The sequence below is a fragment of the Sorex araneus genome, chromosome 9, assembly GCF_027595985.1.
Source record: "Sorex araneus isolate mSorAra2 chromosome 9, mSorAra2.pri, whole genome shotgun sequence".
NCBI classification, from domain to species: domain Eukaryota; kingdom Metazoa; phylum Chordata; class Mammalia; order Eulipotyphla; family Soricidae; genus Sorex; species Sorex araneus.
This window is the reverse complement of record NC_073310.1, coordinates 62,616,151-62,636,956: the sequence shown is the minus strand read 5'-3', so window position 1 is coordinate 62,636,956 and position 20,806 is coordinate 62,616,151. Positions and strand designations below refer to the sequence as shown.

General features: G+C 46.8%; 2 protein-coding genes across 3 annotated transcripts in view; one reads left to right on the top strand and one right to left on the bottom strand.

Annotated features, from left to right (window-relative positions):
- PTER (phosphotriesterase related) overlaps positions 1 to 3,884 on the top strand; it is a 61,018-nt gene extending 57,134 nt beyond the window's left edge. For both annotated transcript variants that reach the window (XM_004605338.2, XM_055146970.1), the window contains one exon: positions 3,102 to 3,884. In XM_004605338.2, the coding sequence (XP_004605395.2) occupies positions 3,102 to 3,312 (211 nt within the window). In that variant the 3' untranslated portion in view covers positions 3,313 to 3,884. The remainder of the gene's footprint in view (positions 1 to 3,101) is intronic.
- Positions 3,885 to 4,022: 138 nt separating this feature from the next.
- Positions 4,023 to 14,137, bottom strand: C1QL3 (complement C1q like 3). Its single transcript, XM_004605340.2, has 2 exons — positions 12,513 to 14,137; positions 4,023 to 6,730 (listed from the first exon to the last, which is right to left on the bottom strand). Exons 1-2 carry the CDS (start codon positions 13,098 to 13,100, stop codon positions 6,551 to 6,553), a joined length of 768 nt encoding a protein of 255 aa, XP_004605397.1. The 5' UTR covers positions 13,101 to 14,137; the 3' UTR covers positions 4,023 to 6,550.
- Positions 14,138 to 20,806: the final 6,669 nt, after the last annotated feature.

Below are 20,806 nucleotides of genomic sequence, written 5' to 3'. Positions count from 1 at the left end.
GGGGGACACACCCAGCTGTGGTCAGGGCTTTCTCCTGGCTTTGTGCTCAGGGATCCCTCCTGTCAGAGCTCAGGGGACCACATGTGATGCTGGGGATTGGAACCTGGGTTGGCCGTGTGCAAGGCAAGCACCCTACCTGCTGATCTTTGGCTTTGACGCCTGTCTTTGTCTCTTTGCATGCCTCTGTGAACATGCTTACAAAAGCCCGCTTCTGCCTACCTCTGCTTTTCAGCAGCAAAAATTCTGTGTCTAACACCTGTTTTCTATCTTATGCTCCATTTCTCAAATCTTATTATATCGCTGCCTTTTCACACTTTGTAGTCTCTCTCTAATATTTGTTTGCAAAACACAAACTCATTTGTAGTTTCTATAATTACTCTTGAATTTTTTGTCTTCTCATGGGTAGCAGTTCCACCCTTCTGGAAACTTCTCTGGAATATCAGAACCAGGCATGAAAGATGTTCTCTCATTTCGAGAGTCACCGGGTACTTTTTTTCTTGGTGGTCAAGCTAGAGTTATGTTTCTAGAACCAGGAAATGATCTTTCTCAGGACATAATAAGTCTCCAAATCCTTGATTATTGAGATCAAAGATATTCCACTCAAATTTTATTCATTTATTTATTTAGAGGTTTCGGGGCTAGAAGCCAGAGTCTCACACACGCAAAGCCAAATGCTCTACTCCGAGTAATAGCCATGGCCTAAATGTTCCCGTTTTCAAATGAGCACCTTATCCATTGTATTCTCTATCCTACCTCTTAGTTTGGTTGCTGTGGGGTTCAGGGTATGGTATAAGGTCTCATAGAGGAATCTCTTTAGCTATAACAGTGGTGTATCTTTGCAGGAAGATTGTTATTTTCCCAAAGAAATGAGATGAAAAACTTGGGGGGAAAAAACTCATAAAATGTCAGAGAAAAGTGGAGTCTCTTCATTCCTGAGTGGTGCTATTCCTGCTCAGGCTTGGGCCTAGGTGGGTAGGACAAGGCCTTACAGATGCAGCCGGATCTCTCTCTTTTTCATGTATGCCCAGGTAACTCCCTGAGACAGGTTGCTCCCAAAGTAACTTCAGATCAGAACTTTGGGCCATTATATAAGTTTCAATGGCCAGGGTGGTACAAACGGGCATTTCACATAGTCAGAGAATGCACAAATGGTTGGAATGTTGCTTTCTAGACAAAGCCCCCTAGCTTGGAGGCTGGAGCGATAGTCCAGTGGTAGGGCACTTGGCTATTATGTGGCTGATTCAGGCTCAATCCCCGGTATTCCACATGGTCCCATGGCCCCCGCCAGGAGTGATCCCTGAACACAGAACTAGGAGTAAGCCCTGAGCACTGCTAGGAGTAGTCCAAAAACAAAAACACACAAAACCTTCCCAGCTTGACTGTTCTTTTCTAGCGTGTGTGCCTCTCTGTGAACACGAGAGTGAAGCTTTGATTACAATCTGCCTCCAGACACACGTTCTGAGAGGGCAGAGCCTTGAGCTTGAGTGTTTTCTTTTTTGGTTTTGTTTTGTTTTTTATTTTTGTGGCATGCCCCACATTTTGCTTCCTGGAGTAGTAACTAAATATGACTCATGCACCAGAATGCCAAGAAATACTATCGCAACCAAAAGGATACCTTTCACATAGCTAGAAAGGACTTAGGAATACCTCCAGATCCATTTGGAGATTCAGACCAGACACGTCCAGCAGGAACACCAGAGAGAAACCCTGGTCTCGAGTTGCATCTGCTGCTGTCACAGCCTCCTGGACGGCATGACAGACACAGGCCAGGGTGGACACACAGACAGATGGCAGATCCCAGGAACTGGGTCTCCGTCTGGATGGGGGCCTTTTACAAAGCTAAGAAGATTGGATCTTTAGACAACAGTCAGGGACCTTTCTAGTCACTGACTCTACATTTCAAGGAATGGTGCGTTAGTGTTACTTACAGCAATCATGCTGAACTGAGGGTGGGGAGTGGGGGGAACAGAGAGCGAGGGGCGGAGGGAGAGAGAGAGAGAGAGAGAAAGAGAGAGAGAGAAAGAGAGAGAGAGAAAGAATAAACTTTTACAGGTCAACACTTCTCTGTACAATCCTACTATGATGACATTCCCAGAGCATTTAAAGGGACAAATGCTCAAAATACAAAGCTACCTTTGCTGACTTTTAAAATGACAACATAGGACCTGAGAGGTGGGACAGTGAGGAGAGGACACTAGCCTTGCACCCGACCAACCCAGGTTTCATCCCTGACCGGCGTATATAGTTGCCTGAGCTCTGCCAGGAGTGGACCCTGAGTACAGAGCCAGGGGTAGGCCCTGAGCACCACCGGGGGTGGCCCCCAAAGCAAAGAAGAGAATTGTGGCTTATGAAGCATTCACTTTCAACCCAACTGATGTGACCCCTGGAATACTGCCCTGGTAGGAGGCTTCCTTTTGCTTCCCTGTTGTATTTCATTTGGGCTTCTGTGGTGCAGGGGGTGAAGGGAATCCACCAGGGGGGCAGGATGGTTGAATGCCAGGGCTGGAGAAGGAGGTGCTGCTCAGGGCACCCCAAGATTGTTTAGAGCCCACTGGGGGCCAACCTGGGGTCCCGTGGACACAAGGTCTGCACCTGAACCCCTGTGGAATGCTCGTGGCTCCTGTTTTAGTCACAAGAAATCCTGACTTTGTTTGCCAAATCAAAGGACACGGACACAGCTGGAATGAGATCTGAAAAATGGGCCAGTATGTGACACTTTAGAAGGGAGAGTGACACATATCCAGCACAAAGTTATTGGGTGACACGCTAGGGGGGCCATTCATTCAAACTGGAACTTCCTATCAGAAACTCTCTGTCATGTCAGATGCCAGGCACGGCCATAAATATTCAAGGCCAGGAAACTGTGTGCAGACAATAAGGGCCACCTCCCTACTAGGGTGCAGAGGGTACAACAATGTCTTCTAGATCAGTACCATGTACTATTTCTTAAGGGTCTGAATGCCACCACAGAGGGGATCATCTCCATAGCAAGCACAAAAGGTTTATTGTTAAATAAAAGGTTTATTCAAACCACCCTGGAAATCGCCAATCATAAATGTGGAAAAGAAAAATGCCATCTAATGAGCTGACACTTTTCACAGGGTGCGTCTCCTGGTGGATGAAGGCTATGAAGATCGAATTCTGATGGCACATGACATCCATACGAAGCATCGGCTGGTGAAATATGGGGGTCACGGCTATTCTCATATACTCACCAACGTAGTTCCTAAAATGCTGCTACGGGGTATAACAGAACGTGCCATTGATAAGATTCTAATAGAAAACCCTCAGCGATGGCTAACTTTCAAATAGGGTGGCTGTTTATGAATTCCCATCTTGAGCACTGAACTCACTGGGAATGCTCTGTGACTTCCAACCCACTGGGAGCTACTCACCCATGCAAGATGGGATAAAGAAGGAATCAAGTTATTTTTAGGAGGGTTTGAAGAATTTTGCCTTTTCATAAACTGGTGATCTGCACTGGGGCCCTAATTGATTTCTATTGTTTCACCTTAAAATAAATACACATTCCTACTGCAAATCCTGATTTACAGTCTCTATCCCCGAAGTAAAATTGTTTGTTGTTTTATGAATCTCTCAGCTGCTTTACTTGAGAAAATGCAAAGGGCTTCTAGTTAAAGCACTTCTTCTGGAGCACTTTAATGTTTCCTGCAATATTGATGATCCCACTAATTATCCTGCTGTTCTTTAATTAATGCTTAATGAATAATATGGCACGTTAAAACAGCTTTCCCAGCGAGGGATGTTAAATTTCAGCTTTTTTTTTTCTCTAAAGGATACAGTAATACCAATTCGCAAAGGTAAAAATATTATGGCAGGTTAACTCTGTGCCACCCAAGTTCATATGTGCACTTATTATAAATTAGGCTTGTTGCCTTTGGCATTTGGTCATCCAGTTGTGTTGTGAATTTCGTTGTGCTTTGAGAATTTTGCAGAAGAGGACATGAACTAACAGATCATAGAACCACACTGTGAAAATTCAATCAAAAAAAGTCAAAATATATTACATAATATAGTTTAATGACTCATTACATTTTATAATAACAAAGGCCACAATTTAATTAATAAGATATAATGCAAAAAAAGAGAAACGCTTGCCTTATATATATATATATATGTATATATATTTCCTTTATTTCCTTTATCATTTGTTTTTTTTCCTTGGGCCTAAACAAAGAAACTAATGCTTATTTATCGAAAGAAGAGGTCAGCTCTATTAGAAATGACAGCCTGATTCTAGAGTCTATTCTTCAAAACACTAGCCCCAATTTCTTGGTGTGTAAATAAAACCTTTTTAAAAACTATTAGGTGATGTGCACTGCTGTTTAAAAATTAAAGTTTTGATTGAATCCTCACTGTACTATGTGTTACCTAAAAATAAGTAAAATAAACTCCGAATCCTTGCAGTTGATTTGTTTTATATAGATACACAATTGAACAGAAATAAAAATGATCACAAGTCCTTTATGACTTATCTTACATAAGAGAAAGGCCAGAAAGAATTAGTCATTGTTCGTGGTGGATAGACTAAATGTTTTTCATCATGTAAATCATGACAGTTAGTCAGACCCAGGCATTTCGACAAAGCCAACAGCATCTTCAGCTGGGAGCACCATGCCTCACTCTTTTGGAAAGTCGAGGGTTGCTAAATAAAAGAATTTTCTGAGACTCAAAGATGATAGAGCTTTCTGTGTATTAGAACAGAAAGTACCCAAGAGAAAATGAGCCAGGAGAACAAACTAATTCCTTTAAATGAAAAAAATGCAAATGTCCTTCACTAGTAAAACAGGCAGATTTTTAAATCTGTTTTTTGAAATCAACTTGTCAAAGAGACTTCAAAGACAAGGAGAGAGGAACAGATTTGTCATTGTAATAGGGGGAGCATTGTCTGATAGTTAGGATAGATCAACATGCATTTTTAATCTTTTTCTTAGATTAAAGAGATGGCTTTTGGCAGTGGATTTTAACCAAAGAGAAAGGATTTGCACTACTCTCAAAATCTACTTTCCTGTCAGCTTCAATTCACCTGAGAAACAAAGAAAAAGTTGCTAATTGAAATGCGTCAAATTCATAAACCCTGCAAACGGGAGCGACCTTGCATCTGTGGTCCTGATATGAACAGTCGGACACATATTGCAGCTAAAGTATTGATTGGCAGATGGTAATGGAGAAACTACACACCTAACTTATAGACAGAATGGAGAGGGCAGTTTCACCAAGCAAAATGTCCTTTTCTTGACCATTCTAAAGAAGAAATTGCTTGTTATTTTATGACCCTGTCAATATTTTTGTCATCTCAAAGAGATTTCAATTAAAAAAATCAAATTATTTATGTGTGTGCTTGTGGGTGTACCTCCACAGTAATTCTTTGTAAATTAAAATTTTGTGGCTACGAAACCACTGTGCCCAGGGTCTGGAGCCACATACATATATTGGTCACATGTATTCTAGTTCAGCTAACACACATACACATTAACTACTACGTGTCTATTAGGTGATATTCATAGAAAATCTATACCTTTTGTCATATTGGTTATACATGAAATTATTCATTTTGAAATAGCCTCAGGCCAGGACTTGGAGCAACTATTTGAAGGCCTGACTCAGTGTCCGCTTGGTGACACAGGCAGTAGCTCACATTAAACCTTTGTGCACTGGGCTCTGAATAGTCTTTCGTTCCAAAGAAGGCAAAAAGCCTCAGTCTGATTTAACACCAAAGAATAAATTTTTCTTGTCTTTCCAAGGAAATCTCCACGTATTCTACTTGACAAAATGGACACAGAGGGGGAATTTTCTAAATACCATACATAGCTACACATTTGTACACTTAGCCGGTAATCCTATGCTACAATTGCAGTCCCTATCTGGAAAGACTATCTCCAGAAAAGAGAGAAAAGAAAATCCAGAAGAAAAAGAAAAGGTGAAAATGATCATAGGCTTGGGAATTCCCTCAAATCTAGAAAATTCCAGGTTAAGGCTTGAAGTTGAATCATTCCCAGGTCCAGCTCTAAAGTTTACAAGAATACAAGGCAAACAATTTCTTTGGGCACAAGCAGCATTATCTCAATTAGACCTTCTCTTGCGGGTGCAACCATCCTTTCCCACGCTATGAGCGGACTCCAAGGACCAGAATAAGCAGGTAAACTCACAAGAACCGAAGCTGACATATGGGTAAGAGCAGCAAGATCACAGTACACCAAAGTATCATATATATTGAAGAAATAATTCAGTGTCTTAGATTTTTCTATAAAAATTTGTGATCTATATAGGACTTCATTCACATGGACACTAACGATTAAGGAGGATTTGCTTTGGCGGTAGAGGATCACACATCTGCTTATTTTGCTTTTAATAGATTATTTTTACATAATGTGTCTGAGTATACAGATGTGAGTCAGGTAGCATTTGATTTCCCCACATATACAACACAAGTGACGTGGCCCCAGGGTCGGCACCCCCCCGGGGGAATCCTTGATTCACGGAGGTGAGCCACACGAATCCGGAGTCCAAACGCTTCGTTTCTGCACCATCAGTCAGCATAGATAATAAATCCCGAAAACGTGCTGTATTTGTTGTTGTTTCCCCCGTGGGCCTTCCCGCCGTCTAACTTGATGTAAATTTCATCGCCTGGCTCCAGATGAAGAACCACGCTGTTGCTGGCATAATCGTAATTCTGATCAGCATCCTGGGCAATGGCACTGGCTCGAACCTATGCGAAACACACAAGAATTAGGCTGCGTGAAGCATCATTTTTCAAAGGTTCTGTTTTTTTTTTTTATTTTTTTAGGTTCCACCCTTCACACAGCATCATGCACAAACTCACTGCTGTGGCAGAGAATCTATCACTGAGGGCCACCTCGATCTGAGAGCTGTGTGGGGGATGCCTTTGGAACCGTTTAAAAATGTGTTTTGGAGCAGAGCAAAGGATCAAACAGTGCTCCTGGTCACTATCCCCTGGGCTTTTCCACATATATGTTGGAAATTATGTATGCAGCATGATCTATTCTCTTTCTTAAGCACGCTTTTGCTAATTTCTTAAATGTCTATGCCCGATCACTTCTTGAAATGGAAATACGAGTGGGTTTTTTTAATTGTTTTTTTGTTAGTTTTTTATTTTAATTAAGATGAAAAAGCAATGTTCTAACCATCTGTTAAGGATTATAAAACTTCAATCCAAACTTCATTTGGTCCCCATGAATATTAGCGATGAGGTTCACAGCAGGCAAAGACTCAGAAACATGATGCTTCCAACTCTACTGCCTTTGAAGGAAAAAATGGTAGAAAGTCTTGCAACTTGGAGCTTTTTGAAATCTCAGTCAAGCAAAGCCTCTTTTATCAGAAACTGAGCTCTTTTCAGCATCTTTGGCTATGTCTTCCAAGTTACTCGAGTTTGACCTTTCTTTTTAGTTGTTTGATCAATGTATAGCATTGATTTAATTTCAACCTATTTAAAACGTAGGAAGTAAATTTTCATGATTTGAAATCTCTCTAAAATTTCTAGAACATTTTAACAATCTCCTGGAATCTGCTTCTACATTTAGGCAATTCTGATTGTATGATTTGGCTTAAGAATGGAGGTTGGTTAAAACTCTGCTTGTTGAGCCTGGGATCTCATTAGTAAGTTGACAGACATTTATTTGCAAACAGTCAAATTGCCCATCATATCAAGTAATATGGACTTTCTATCCTATCAATTCAAATGAGGCTTCGTATTAATTTAGAGATATTTTGATTGTGCCTTGGAATTTCTTTCAACAGGCAGACCTGTATGTGATTTATTTCAGTAAAACATCTCCTACTTTGTGGCTTGTTTCTATTCCACTGTAATGATACTTCCCCGAATAACACAGCAAGTGATTTAGTGGTTTTGTAAACCTGCACTGTGTAATAATGCATGACTGGGGGTACAATAGGCTGGATCTTATCACTTGGCAAAATGAGGAAAATGAAACATAAGTCAAGAATTTTCATGCATTTCTTTCAAAATTGAAATGGTTGGCTACCAAATTAAATTTTCATGGGATATGTTCTCACATTAATGCTGAAATGTTACAAAAAAAAAAGATCTTTGACACTGCTGAAGTAGTAATCTGAGTGGTATTTAATTTTTTTCTTACTGGGTATCATATAGCAAGAGGAGAAAAAGGGCTTAAAAAGGATCAAGAATTGCTAACTCTGTGCTAAGTGACACTAATATAATGAATGCAGTATGACATGCAATTATACTCAGAAGCACTGACCCAAATGTATACATACAGTAATTTAGCGATGGGGTCTGTTTTGACCATTAAGTAATAATACAATTTAAATTTATAATATTTCATGGACACTAACCATAAGTTTGTAGGAGCTATAAAGGCTTGGATTCATTAATTGCATCTAGTCCTTAATTCCCAAGGGGAAAACAAGTCTACATCAAGAATATCAATATTATAATCTAACGGTTTTTATGTATGGATTTTTAAAGGGTGAGAAAAAAATTAAGATACAAAATAGCAATTAAGTCATAGCTATAATATACTGAGTATCCACCATATCCTTCTGAGCTATTATTAATAACCAGAAACACATTGCATTTGGTGCTCTGGGTATTCAGTGTGCTTTTATACTGTTGTCTGTACGAAGGCATTTGGGTGGTGGGGCTCATTAAAATCACGTGATTTAGGGACACTAATCTTCACCCTACAGATATGAAGCAATTTATATTCTATAGAAAATACCCACAAACCATGTGAATGTTATCATTTCTATTCAATAGGTGTGACCACAGAGGTCTGCAAATGCGTTAAGGTGACCCCATCAAGCACAAGATCACTCTGGTGGGTTCACTTCCTTTGCTGGATTCAGTCGATGTGATTGCTTCCTAATGAAAGTGACCCTCAAAGATCTCAACCCATCCAGTATCCCGAGACATTCCCAGTTCAAGAATGGTCCTTCCCTAGGACTTTGCCTGATATTAACAAATACCCATTCACCTGATCAGACTCAGAAAGATAAACTGGGACTGGAAATTTCAAACTTGAGCATCCAGCCCAGATGGATGCTCTTCTCACAATTCCTCCCCTGAAGCCATCAAACTATTTAGAAGGTAATGCATCCATCCTCAGGCTATTTTCAGGTTCCTAAATGTACACTGATTTCAGCATTTTCTCTCGGAATATGATACCTCCTTTCCTCAGCCTGATATACTTATTTCTATCTAAATTACTCTAATATCTTTTCATAGTATAAGTTAACTATCTAGTTCCTGCTTGATCTTTAATGCAAATTTCACAGGCCCAGAGAAAGAGATCAAATTTGACATCTCATTCACCTCGAATAAATGAACAGCCATCCATAAAGTCATTCTTTTTAATATATTTCATTTCACTGGGGTCATCACAAATACATTCGGAGAGTAAGAATTTGGTATTTAATTATCTCAGAGTTCCAATCCTGAACCAGCATTTTTTTTTTTTTTACTTTTTATTATAGTGACCTGACAGCGATAGCATGCAAAAAGCGATAGTTTCTATTCAGGTTTTCTGCTAACATGATACAAGCAGATGAAAAACAGTTTTTTGTCTCTAAGCTTACTGAGTCCAACTGTTACTTTACAGAGTCACTGCCATGGATGGTCCCCCGACCCACCCCAGCCAAACAATGGTAAGATGAAATTTTTAGGGGGATGATTTCACGGGGAATATGAGAATATCACAATCCTTTGAGTGGTATGCTTATGAGAATATAATAGGTTGGGTAGCTGCAGCTTGATCTTATTAGAGAGGCTTTACCATTAGAGACAATATTTATGGTAACATCTGCTAATTGAATTAATTGCTGCTGATGTCCTACTAATTTCATTTTCATTGTTCTTCGGTGGAATCCTAACAAAAGGTTAAGTGGCGCGTCAGGTTAATTTACTGGCCTCTGACGCTTCTATCTGTGATGCTGCACACAAAGCAGAAATAAAACAGTTCTTGTAGGCTTGCAGTCCAGACAGATGCCCCTAGCTGAGAGTGAACTGCATTTTTGGTTTAATTTTTGTGCTTCTCAACATCCACTTAATGCAAGGACTATTACACTGACATGGGTGTCTGAGTTTCTGGTTGATGAAAACAAGTGAGGTTGGCTTCAAGGAGGGGGGGGGGCTGCTGTTCTAAGAAGTGATCCAGCAAGGGCCGAACTGAAAATCAAGGCTGAAACATTTATTTCACGTTTGTTAAGGAAATAAGACGAGGGAAGATTTCCCCTTTGCCATGCTTGCCCACCAGACCAAACTTGGCCCCAGACAGTTCTACTCTCCAGTTAAAATTCCTTTAACAGGAAAGTGGTAATGAGCATTCTCCAAAACAGCCCATGTTGAACTCAGGCATCTTCTGTTTGCCACTCTTCCTTCATTTCCTTAAATTACTTGTTGCATGCCTTGGGCAGAAGTGGCAGCTAGATAAAACCAATGGAACAAGAAACAGCCTTGCTAGTACACCAGCTGCTCCCCGGCCTTCTCATCCTTTCTCCCCGGCCTTCTCATCCTTCCTCATCCTCAGGAAAGGTTCATGAAGGAGCCCTGGGTACCCCACACAATGGAATGCTTTGGCAAAAAAAAAAAAATGGTCCTAGAATACCCACTGAAAGCTTTTTCTGGAATCTTTGGAAAATACCCGGGCACAGAATCCTGGGTATTGTCACGGACACCCATTTCTCCGTCACGATACCTAGTTTGCTATGTCATAATCATTTCCAGATATTTCAGAGTGGGTGTGATTTTATACATCTGCCCTGACACTTGCATCTAATCTTTATTGTTATGAAAGCCTCTTAAAAACAATCCATTTGACCAGGGTGTTTCACAGACCTAACCTTGGAGTCAGAGGAGAATGGTTTGTAAATAAACAGGCACCTCCTGGCTGAGAGCTGGGGGCCTGTTCCTAGCATCTTCTTGGGATGACACAATGGCTTTATTTGGGAACAGTGAGTCAGGCCCCTTTAAACAGCAATCTCTAAGTAGCCCCACTGCTCGTGAATAATTAGATTTTCTCTTAATATTATTTTTGTGCATAATAACTGTAGTGAGCTACCCCGTCAATGCCTCCTGGTGGCCATTTTCCTTTCTGTTCTCTGTCCTGCTGGTCCCTTAAGCTATTCACTTACCAATTTCCTTAGCAGTGGCTGAGAAGGGGGTGGGTTCTCAGAGCTTTCTCTCTTTTAGAAACTTTGGATATTCATCTTTCACTTGGGAAAGAGTTCAGGAAGAACTTTCTGACCATGACTTAGCCTTTGGAAGAAAAACTGACCAAGTACTGTTTTGTAGAAACGTGGGTTAGAGCTTCCAAAGCTCTGACCTCAACAGACCAGTCACCCGTAGCCCGAGACCCCCTTGGGAAGCTGGGCGGGATGATGGTTGGCCGCCTTTCCCCACGCCACGACCCCCAAATGTGAAGTTCAAGCCCCCAAACCTCCATCTAGCCCGCAGGCAAGGAAACTCGGCAGGAGGTGGGGAAGGGGTGTGTGTGTGGGGATGAGGGGCTCCGATGACACTTTGGGATAGTCACACATATTATTTTCCTCCTCTGGCCAAGAGACAAGAAATCATAAGCTCGGGTTTTGCATTGACCGCGAATTTCTCAAGCAGACGGTCCAGGAGTGGCGGCAGGAAACTGCAGCCCCGGGCAGCTCAGGAGAGCAAGTGTGTGGCTGATCCGAGCGGCTGTTACGGTCAAGGGCAAAGTCTCCCCGGGTGTCAAGGCCAAAGGGCCTCCCCGCGAGCGCCCAGGCTGCTGGCACCGAGGCGCGCGGCCCCAGCGGCTCTGGCCTCCGCCACCTGCCCGGGCGCCCTTGGAGTCCCGCCCGGGTCGTCCAGGTCGTGTGCCCAGGCGCGTGGTTGAGGGCGCCAGCTCTCGCTCTCAACTTTTCCTGTCGCGATCGGCTCCCTCCTTTCCCTTCCCCTGAGCCTGAGTGACACAGTCTCCGGATAGGCTGGCTGGGAGTTTGGAAATGCTCCGGGGTCGCCGGCCCGCGCGCCCGCTGAGCGCCTGGGCGCGCCCGGCTTGGCCCCGCGGCCTCCTTGCCCCTGGGCCCGCCGGCAGGCACGCCCACCCGGGCTCCGCAGCCGCATTCCTAGCCCCTAGCCCGGCAGGCAAAGTGTATCCACGACCCCCCTGACGCTGGGTGAGAAGCGGGGGCCAAGGGGGCTGGTACCCCGCTTCAGGGGCCACACAAACTATCCAGGGGAGACGGAGCTCCCGCCCGCGCTCGAGAGTTGAGCTCACGGTGGGGGGTCCGCCTTCTCCGGGGGGCGGCCAAGGGACCCTCCTGGGCGCACGGGGACCCCCCGCCTCCCGGGGGTGACAGAGCGAGGCGCCGCGCACCATGGCTGCTCCGGAAGGGGGGGCGCCCTTCCCCTCAGCCGGCGCCCACCCCCCCGGTCCCCCCGGGGGTCTCTCCTCCCTCTCGCGCCGCACCTGGCCGCGCCCGCTCCCCGCCCTCCGCGCCGCCCGCGCGCCCGCGCTCACCTGGTTGTTCTTGCACAAATCGGCCCACATGCTCGTGCCGTCGCCGCCGCGCATCAGGACGTGGTAGGTGAAGAAGTAGATGCCCGGGATGGAGCAGGTGAACTTGCCCGTGGTGGGGTCGTAGTGGTTGCCCAGGTTGGTGACCACGTCGTCGAACTTGAGCACCTCGTAGCCTTCGTGCTGCCGCTTGAGGCCGGCGTAGAAGGCGATCTTGGGCACCGTGCTGTAGGTGGCGGCGCTGATGGCCCCGGCGGCGCTCAGGCCGGGCGCCCCGGGCGGGCCCGGCAGGCCTTGGCGGCCCGGCTCGCCCTTGTCGCCCGGGGGGCCCACGGGGCCAGGCGGGCCCGGCTCCCCGGGGGGTCCGCGCGGGCCCGCCTTGCCCGGCCGGCCCGCCTCGCCTTTGGGGCCCTGGATGAAGGTGGGCAGCGACTGCATGAGGCCGCGGTCGGGCGTGGCGGCCGTGCTGGGCGCCTTGGTGCCCCCGTAGGGGTCGCAGACCATGCGGCAGGTGCCCAGCATCTCGTAGTGCGCCGACGTGCCGGCCGAGCTCACCAGCACCGGGATGAGGATGACCAGCAGCAGCACCATCACCACCCCCAGCGCCCCGGCGGCGATCAGGCGCCTCCTGCTGCCCACCAGCCGGCTCAGCGCGGGCCGATCCTCTTGTCTGCTTTTGGACAAAATTTTGAAGGTTGGGCGGGGACCTCTTCAGAGCCGAAAAAAAAGCAAAGCCGCCGACCCCCCGCCCCGCACCCGGGCGAGCCCCGAGTGCCCCTGGGCGCGCGCGCACCGGCCGCTCCTGCCCGGCTCCCGCTCCCGGGGCGGCTGCGGCCAGAGGGAGCTCGGCGGACGCCAAGTGACTTGAGCCCAAGTCCCGAGCCGGGGTGGGGGCAGGGGTGGAGCGGGGGGAGGGTGCGCGGGGCGCCCCCCTCGCCGCGGGCGAGCCCCTTGGCACCTGTGGCTGCCGCCGGCGCCGCCACCCGGAGGGCAGAGCCGCCGCCGCCGCCTCTCGCGCCCGCCGGCGCCGCTCACACTTTTATGCCGCCGCTGCCCGCGATCGACTCGTGCGTTTCTGCCGACTGCGCCAGTTCGCACCAACTTTCCGTCTTCAAGTTGCTTTTTTTTTTTTTTCTGGCCTCCCCTCCCGTCTCCTTCTTCTCAGCTTGCGCCGACCGCCCTTTCCCTGGCTGCCTCTTTTCCTTCTTCTTCTCCTCCTCCTCCTCCTCTTTTCTCCTCTTCCTCTTCTTCTTTTCTTGCTCCTAGGCGCTCCCCGAGACTCTCGGATGCGACGCGCAGCCCGCGAGGCCCCGCGCTGGCCGCTCCCGGGTGCACGGGGCGCGGCGGGGCGCAGCGCGCTGGACCCGGCGGCCGGGCTCCTCGGGGCTGGAGCTAGAGCGAGCGAGCGAGCGAGCTGCCGAGGGAACCTCACGGCCGGGAGCCGAGCGCGAGAGCGACTGGAGGCAGGATTGTGCCCGGGTACCACCTGCCAGGAGGAGAGGAGGCTGACAAACGCGCGCCCGAGCAATTTATAGGCACCAAGGCACAGAGGAAGGGGAGCCGCTTTGGCATCTCACTGCAGCATCTGCTCGCTCCATCCCACTCAGAGGGAGTTTGGCATTACTCTGACAATGTGGGATTTTTTCTCTCTCTCTCGGCCTCTCTCCCTCCACATCGCCCCCCCCCCTGCACATGGATGGCCAGTAGCGCCTCACTACTCACTCCTCGCCCGAACCCCGGCGCTGGGCTTCCCTGGGATGGCGCGTGGGGAGGCGGCCAGGGGAGCAGCTGGACCCGGTGAACTCCCGGGTCACGCCTGAGCCCCTGAGCTGCCAACAAGCCCCAGCTGGAAGGTGGAGGTGAAGGTTGAACTGAGAGGGGCCCGGCTGACGCTCTCTCGGCCTCACGGCCCCCAGGGGGCTTCAGGTGTTTCTCAAAATGCCACTTTCAACAGCCCGGGGCCCTTCAGAATTTCCAGAGGGTAGATGGGATTTTTTTTTTTTTAACCTTACAGGCTTCCTCCCGATCCCGGCAGCCTTTCACAGTGAAGTAAGACATTAGCTGGGGAGAGAAGGTGTGTTGGAAAGCCAAAGGATGTCTCCCAAAGACTGTAAAAGCAGGAGGGGGCGGGCTGGAGAGGGGGGTCTTTATACAAATGCCCAGTGGGTGGATGCCGGCCAGTGTGTCCCGCTTAAGAACTGACAATTCCCGTGACCTTTCAGGAGATGCTTCTATTGGCTCCAGAGTGGCACATTCATAAAGATGCGTGAGAAATAATTACGTGCCAAAAGGCCTCCAAAAGTCTCAGATCAAGCCGGTGGCAGTTAACCGAAGCACAGAGCAACATCTTTTAGGAAGATGCAGAAAGAGTTCTCACAAGTCCATAGCACGTCCTCTGCCTGTCCACGAGGGGAAGAGAAAATAGGCATGAGATGAGACAGAAGGCCCCCCAACCCTCCCATGTGCCCCACTAGCAGCTGGAGAGCAAGAGAAGGACCAACCAGGACGGTAATCATGAACTGAAAATTCTCCAGGGAAGATAGGAGCCAAGTTACCCACCAAGGACTACCTAGGGCCCAGCCAAAGGGCTTTAAATAAACAAGCAGAATTGATTTGTAAATCACACTTTTGCATTCAGGAGCAATGGATGTCAATCAAACATGGGTGACATTTGCTTGTCAATATGGGGATGATGGCTAGGAAGCCGGTGACTTATTACATCAGGGCGAGAATCTGAAATGAGCAGCAGGGACAAATGAGGCTACAGCAAGCAAACAGTAACAGGCCCTGATCTTTTCCTCGGCCCCCTTTTTCTTGTGTCCCTTCTGCTAACCCCCTCCCAGCCCCGACCTCACCCCGTCCAGCCCTTTCTCTCCTCGGTTCCCAAACAAAATAAGGTCATGTAAGCAGGCAGAAGGAAACAAAGATTCATTGATTCTGTGAAGAGAAATGTCAGCAGTTCCTCCCGGTCCTTCCTGCGAGAAGCAGCCTCGGGTAGTGGGGCGCAGCCTGGGCAAGCCCCCACATTGTCCCTCCTCCTGAGTGTCCAGTCCGAGCCCCTCAGCTGGAAAACAGTCCTGCCCACGTCTCCAGATTTTATTTTAGGGGAGTGGTTTTGGAAACATGTGTCTATATCCGGTCGTAATTCTACATCTATTTCTGAACAGTTTTGTTCACGTGGGTTCCGATATTTTTGTATTTTTGAGCCCCAAACACATAGTAAGTTCTTTCTTGGCCAGCAATCCCCATTTTTCCAAACACCCTTCCCAGGTGGTATTTAAAAAGCCTTTTTTGGGAGAACAAAGGGGTCCAGCTCAGCGTGGGCAAGCTGGGGTGGGGAGTGGTGGCTGGGGTGCCGATATTAATATATCATTCTCTGATGCACCAAATGATCCAAACTCATCTTAGATCAAGCCGGTGGCAGTTGTCACGGAGAGCTTGGAGAAGGCGTCTAACCTTAGAGAGGGCCATTGTCAAAGGTAGGATTACATAAACACTTCCTCATGGCAGACCTCAGGCTACACAGGCTTGTCCAGTGGAGAACGCCTGGGGAAAGGTTCGAAAAGACGCCCAGGAGACGGTGAGCTGGAGTGGAATGCAGAAAGCCTGCGTGCGTCTGCAGACACCAAGAGCTGGGGATCCCAGCAGCTCTGCCTTTGAAGGGAGCTTGCTGGTACACGACTGGCTCCACCGCACCCACCCCACCATCCATAACAGTGCTCCTGCACTGTAGCACTGTCGTCCTGTTGTTCACTGATTTGTGTGAGCGGCACCAGTAACGTCTCCATTGTGACACTTGTTGCTGTTTCTGGCATATCGAATATGCCATGGGGAGCTTGCCAGGCTCTGCCGTGAGGGCGGGATACTCTCGGTAGCTTGCCGGGCTCTCCGAGAGGAACAGAGGAACCCGGGTCGGCCACATGCAAGGCAAACGCCCTATCCACTGTGCTATCTCTCTAGCCAAAGTGCTCCTAGTCAGTACAACTTCCCTTTCCCCATTTTCTGTCACCCCGAAGCAGATTTTGACTTTGCAGGTGACCTCTTCAACTTCTGCTGAAATGAGGGGGGCTGCTCAGTATTCAGGATTCACAGTGAAGGCATCACCTCCACTGACCCCCACCTGCCAAATGGGTAGAAACATGCACGCCAGGGACTTTACAGTGAAGCAAATTGAAAGAATCGGTCTGTTCTTAAAGTCGAAAGGCCTGACCTCTGTTTTATCCCTTTTTTCCACGCCCTCTAGAAATGTCCCCCAAGTAGATTGGGAAACCATGTTTGGCTCCTCCTCCCCCCAATGTTGTCAGGGATGTCTGGGGTACGGACAGATATGGCTGGCTGTTGCCACTGCTCAGCTTCTCAAATTCCCAGAAGGTTCTCTGGAAAGTTACTCATGCCTCAGCTCTCATTCTGACAGTTTGAAGAAACCATCTGATATGGTGCATTACTCATCATCTTTAGAGGGATATAATAATAGAAAATGTGTCAATTAAAAAAATATTTGATTTTTCCCAGTCCTCATCAGAGAACTAAGTTTCGCTCAGATGAAGCATTAATTCTGGAAGAAGGCCTGGGGACTGGGTTTTTTGGACAGTGTTTCTGAGCCATGAGGGATTGCCTCATCCCCCCCTTCTGCAACTTGGGTACCCGGCAGGAATGAAAACCGGGCCAGAAACCCATGATTTGAATTGGGGTGGGGCGGGCTGTGCCTTCGGTGACCCCCACAGCATCTCTTTCAGAGAACTGAACAGACACTCAGCAGACTGCTCCCACACAGCCGTACGTGGCCATCCATTAATCTTTATTCAGAACCCACTGATGGCAGAGCCAGTCCTGGACTCTTGCTGCGCGAAAAAAACACCTAGACAAAAGAATGACTTCAGATTCAACACCACTTAAAGCGCAGTCCTTGTAAGGGGGGTGTAGTGGGGGGAACAAATAAACCCCAAGGATTAGTGAGCAAAATAGGCATAATTTTTTTTTAAAACGGGACTGGACCAGATTATTTATCTTTGAATCCTGGGTCTGCAAATTGTGTTTCAGAATGTACTTGGCTTTGACTGAAGACGAGCATGCTTCTAGCCAGGTGGGATCTGCTTGGAGTTAGATGGGGAAGCAGAAGTCCTTTCAGTTCTGGAATCACGTGGGTCTGAATGGGAATCCCAGCTTTCTCATTAGTGGCTGTGAAAGTTACATAATCTCACTGAGGTTTAATGTCCTTTGCTATAAAAAGGGAATAATACCAATCCCGACATAAAAATGTTTTTAGAAGAGATTGAGGGGCCAGAGAGATCGTAAGAGGTGAGGTGCCTTGCTAGAGCCCACCGGGTTCAATTATTAGCACTGCACAAGGCTCCCTGAGCCCTGCCAGGGGTCACTTTGGACTACAGAGCTGAGAATGACCCTTGAGCACCCCCAGATAAGCTCGACACCTCCCCCACCACAGGAAAAGATTGGGTAAATGCATACACTAGCAGCGATACTTGTAATGTTAGCCTGATAAATGTCAGTTCATACCCTATACTGTCGTATACAGCACAGCTGTCCGGCAGTGTATACGCTTAAGGACAGATGGCAGAAAACAAGGCTTCACAAAGGAACCTAAAGCAAAAGCCACACTTAGCACAAGTGGCACCAAATGCACAATAAATATTCTAGACTTAGATAAAACTAGAAAGAACATGGTATTTCTCTGGCCGTGCAGGTGTACTCTCCTATAATATGGGTGCATGGCGGATGACCCCAAACAAGGAGAAACAAGACAAAAAAGGAAAAGGAGGGTCACTTATTCTTTTCCAAAGTAAGAAAACAAACTTTCATATCCAACTCACTTAAATTCACTGGTTGGATCAACTTTTGAGATTGAGGGTCCAGGAGGAGAACACATGTTCTTTTCCTCCAGAAAGTTCTTCAAGTCAACATAATTGTAAACACATCTAAGACTCGTTGAGGCCATTCACAGCCATTTGGGGATGGAGGGGTGATATAATCAAGCAAATGCACCTGAGAGAATTATTTTTTTTTAGCTAACCACAAGCGCAACCAACCACCAGGCGGACAATAAAAACCTACGTCATAACCACGTCAGTAGGGGATTTGCCACACTAAACTCCACAAAAATGGGAGTTGAAAAGCTAGCATGGCGATGGCTAACATCTGGAGGGAGGTGGTGATTCTTACATTACATTAAGACTCTGTTACAATGTAGAGTTTCAAGTTGGTTTCCAAGCCATGCTGCATCAACAGATGGATAAAAATCTCTAACAGGGATATGTCATTCCATATAATCCCCGGTGACATGTTTGGTACCTATGATGCCATGTGGTAGAGCAAGAAGGTAAAGTTACTGGGAATGAGATCTAACATATCAGCAAGTCCTAAGCTATACAAGGAAGGCAGGAAATTCAAGGGACTAATATAACAAAGATAGCTGCCCTTAGTTCCACGGAGCTTTTGAGCAGAAGATCCACGGAGCTTTTGAGCAGAAAAGACTCACCAAGACGGAACTGAAAGACTGTGTGGGTGGATCAACTGGGCAGGTAGGGATAAGATTTGTGGTAGCTTATGTTCATTGTGTTAGAAAATTGAGAGAATTATTCTCAAAGAGAGGCACTGGTGTCACACAGCTGGACTCTGTCAAGGTCAGCTGATAATCTAGAACCACATTCTGTGAGTAATGAGAATGGAAGGTGCATGTGGTCTATGCGAATTCAACCCCAGAACAACTCACCTTCAAACACCAACTGTTTGTGTCCTGTGAATAAGTATTGAGTCCCTCGGGTATTGGTATGCAAATGGACATATCAACTCTCCCCTAATATAGACAGTCTCTTGAGAAAGGTCCGACTATTTATAAAACCATAATCCTAAAATAAATTGTGGAAGTAGTTTAGAGTTGTGATAAGTTGGAAGGGAGGAGGAAAAATTATCCTACTGTGGGTAGTTGCTCAATGTAAGAGATTGTATATTTCTATGCTTCGTATTGAGTCACTGTAGCAATTTATGATTTCATTCATTACTTTCTCATTGGTTCTGGGTAGTGGAAAATTTTAGCGAAGGTTAGTCCTATGTAAGGCGGAGAAATACATCACGGGACCGGGACACATGCTTTGCCAGCTGGGTAGCTCAAGACATAAGGGATAATCCTTCTACTTGTCAATACCCACTAAGGTTCTATGGGTTCACTCTTCCTCTTCTCATACTCATCAGTAGAGAGGAAGATCTCCAAGAAACATGGACCCTGAGATGCCAAACAGCCTGCCGAGTTAGACCTGTTGCTGCCCTGGGGCAGGACCAGAGACTGAGTGGGTCCTTTCATTAGTGCTACCTGCTTTAGTGAAAACTAAAAGGTATCTGGGCTGGAGCAATAGCACAGCGATAGGGCGTTTGCCTTGCACACGGCCGACCCGGGTTTGATTCTTCCGTCCCTCTTGGAGAGCCTGGAAAGCTACCGAGAGTATCTCACCCACACGGCAGAGCCTGGCAAGCTACCCATGGCATATTCAATATGCCAAAAACAGTAATAACAAGTCTCATAATGGAGACGTTACTGGCGCCCGGTTGAGCAAATCGATGAGCAATGGATTGACAGTGATACAGTGAAAAGTTATCTATGAAAGTAGAAGATTCTCATTCAAAGGCTTCCATCATGTATTTATGTTTGGGTACGGGTTCCCCTTTCTGTGTATTTACATGCGAAATAAAGACCATACATACACACATATACACACACAGAGACACACAGATACATAAACATATCTATATGTTTATGTCTTAAGGACCGTGGTTTTTCGTGAGTGAGTAAATGTCTCCATAGCCAGACTGGGAGAACCAGACAGAGATCATCCATGATGGTTTTCTTTGTTGAGAGCCCTGGAACCTGAGTTTGATCCTCCAATAGCTCAGAATATGCTCTGCTATTAGACCTCTAAACAGTCTTTTTTTTTTCTTTTTGGGTCATACCTGGCTATGTACAGGGGTTACTCCTGGCTCTGCACTCAGGAATTACTCCTGGTGGTGCTCAGGGGACCATATGGGATTCTGGGAATCGAAACCGGGTTAGCTGCATGCAAGGCAAACGCCCTCCCCGCTGTGCTATGGCTCCAGCCCCCTCTAAACAGTCTTCTTTGCCTGCACCCCCCAGGCTGTGGTGGTACCTACAGGTCCTTTTTTGAAAATACACTTAATAGCACTTCACAAAAAGTGGGGGAAGGAGGGAGGGGGGCAAGAGAGGGAGGGAAAAGGAAAGAAAGAGAGAGGGAGGGAGAGGAAAAGAGAGAGAGGGAGAGAGAGAGAAAGAG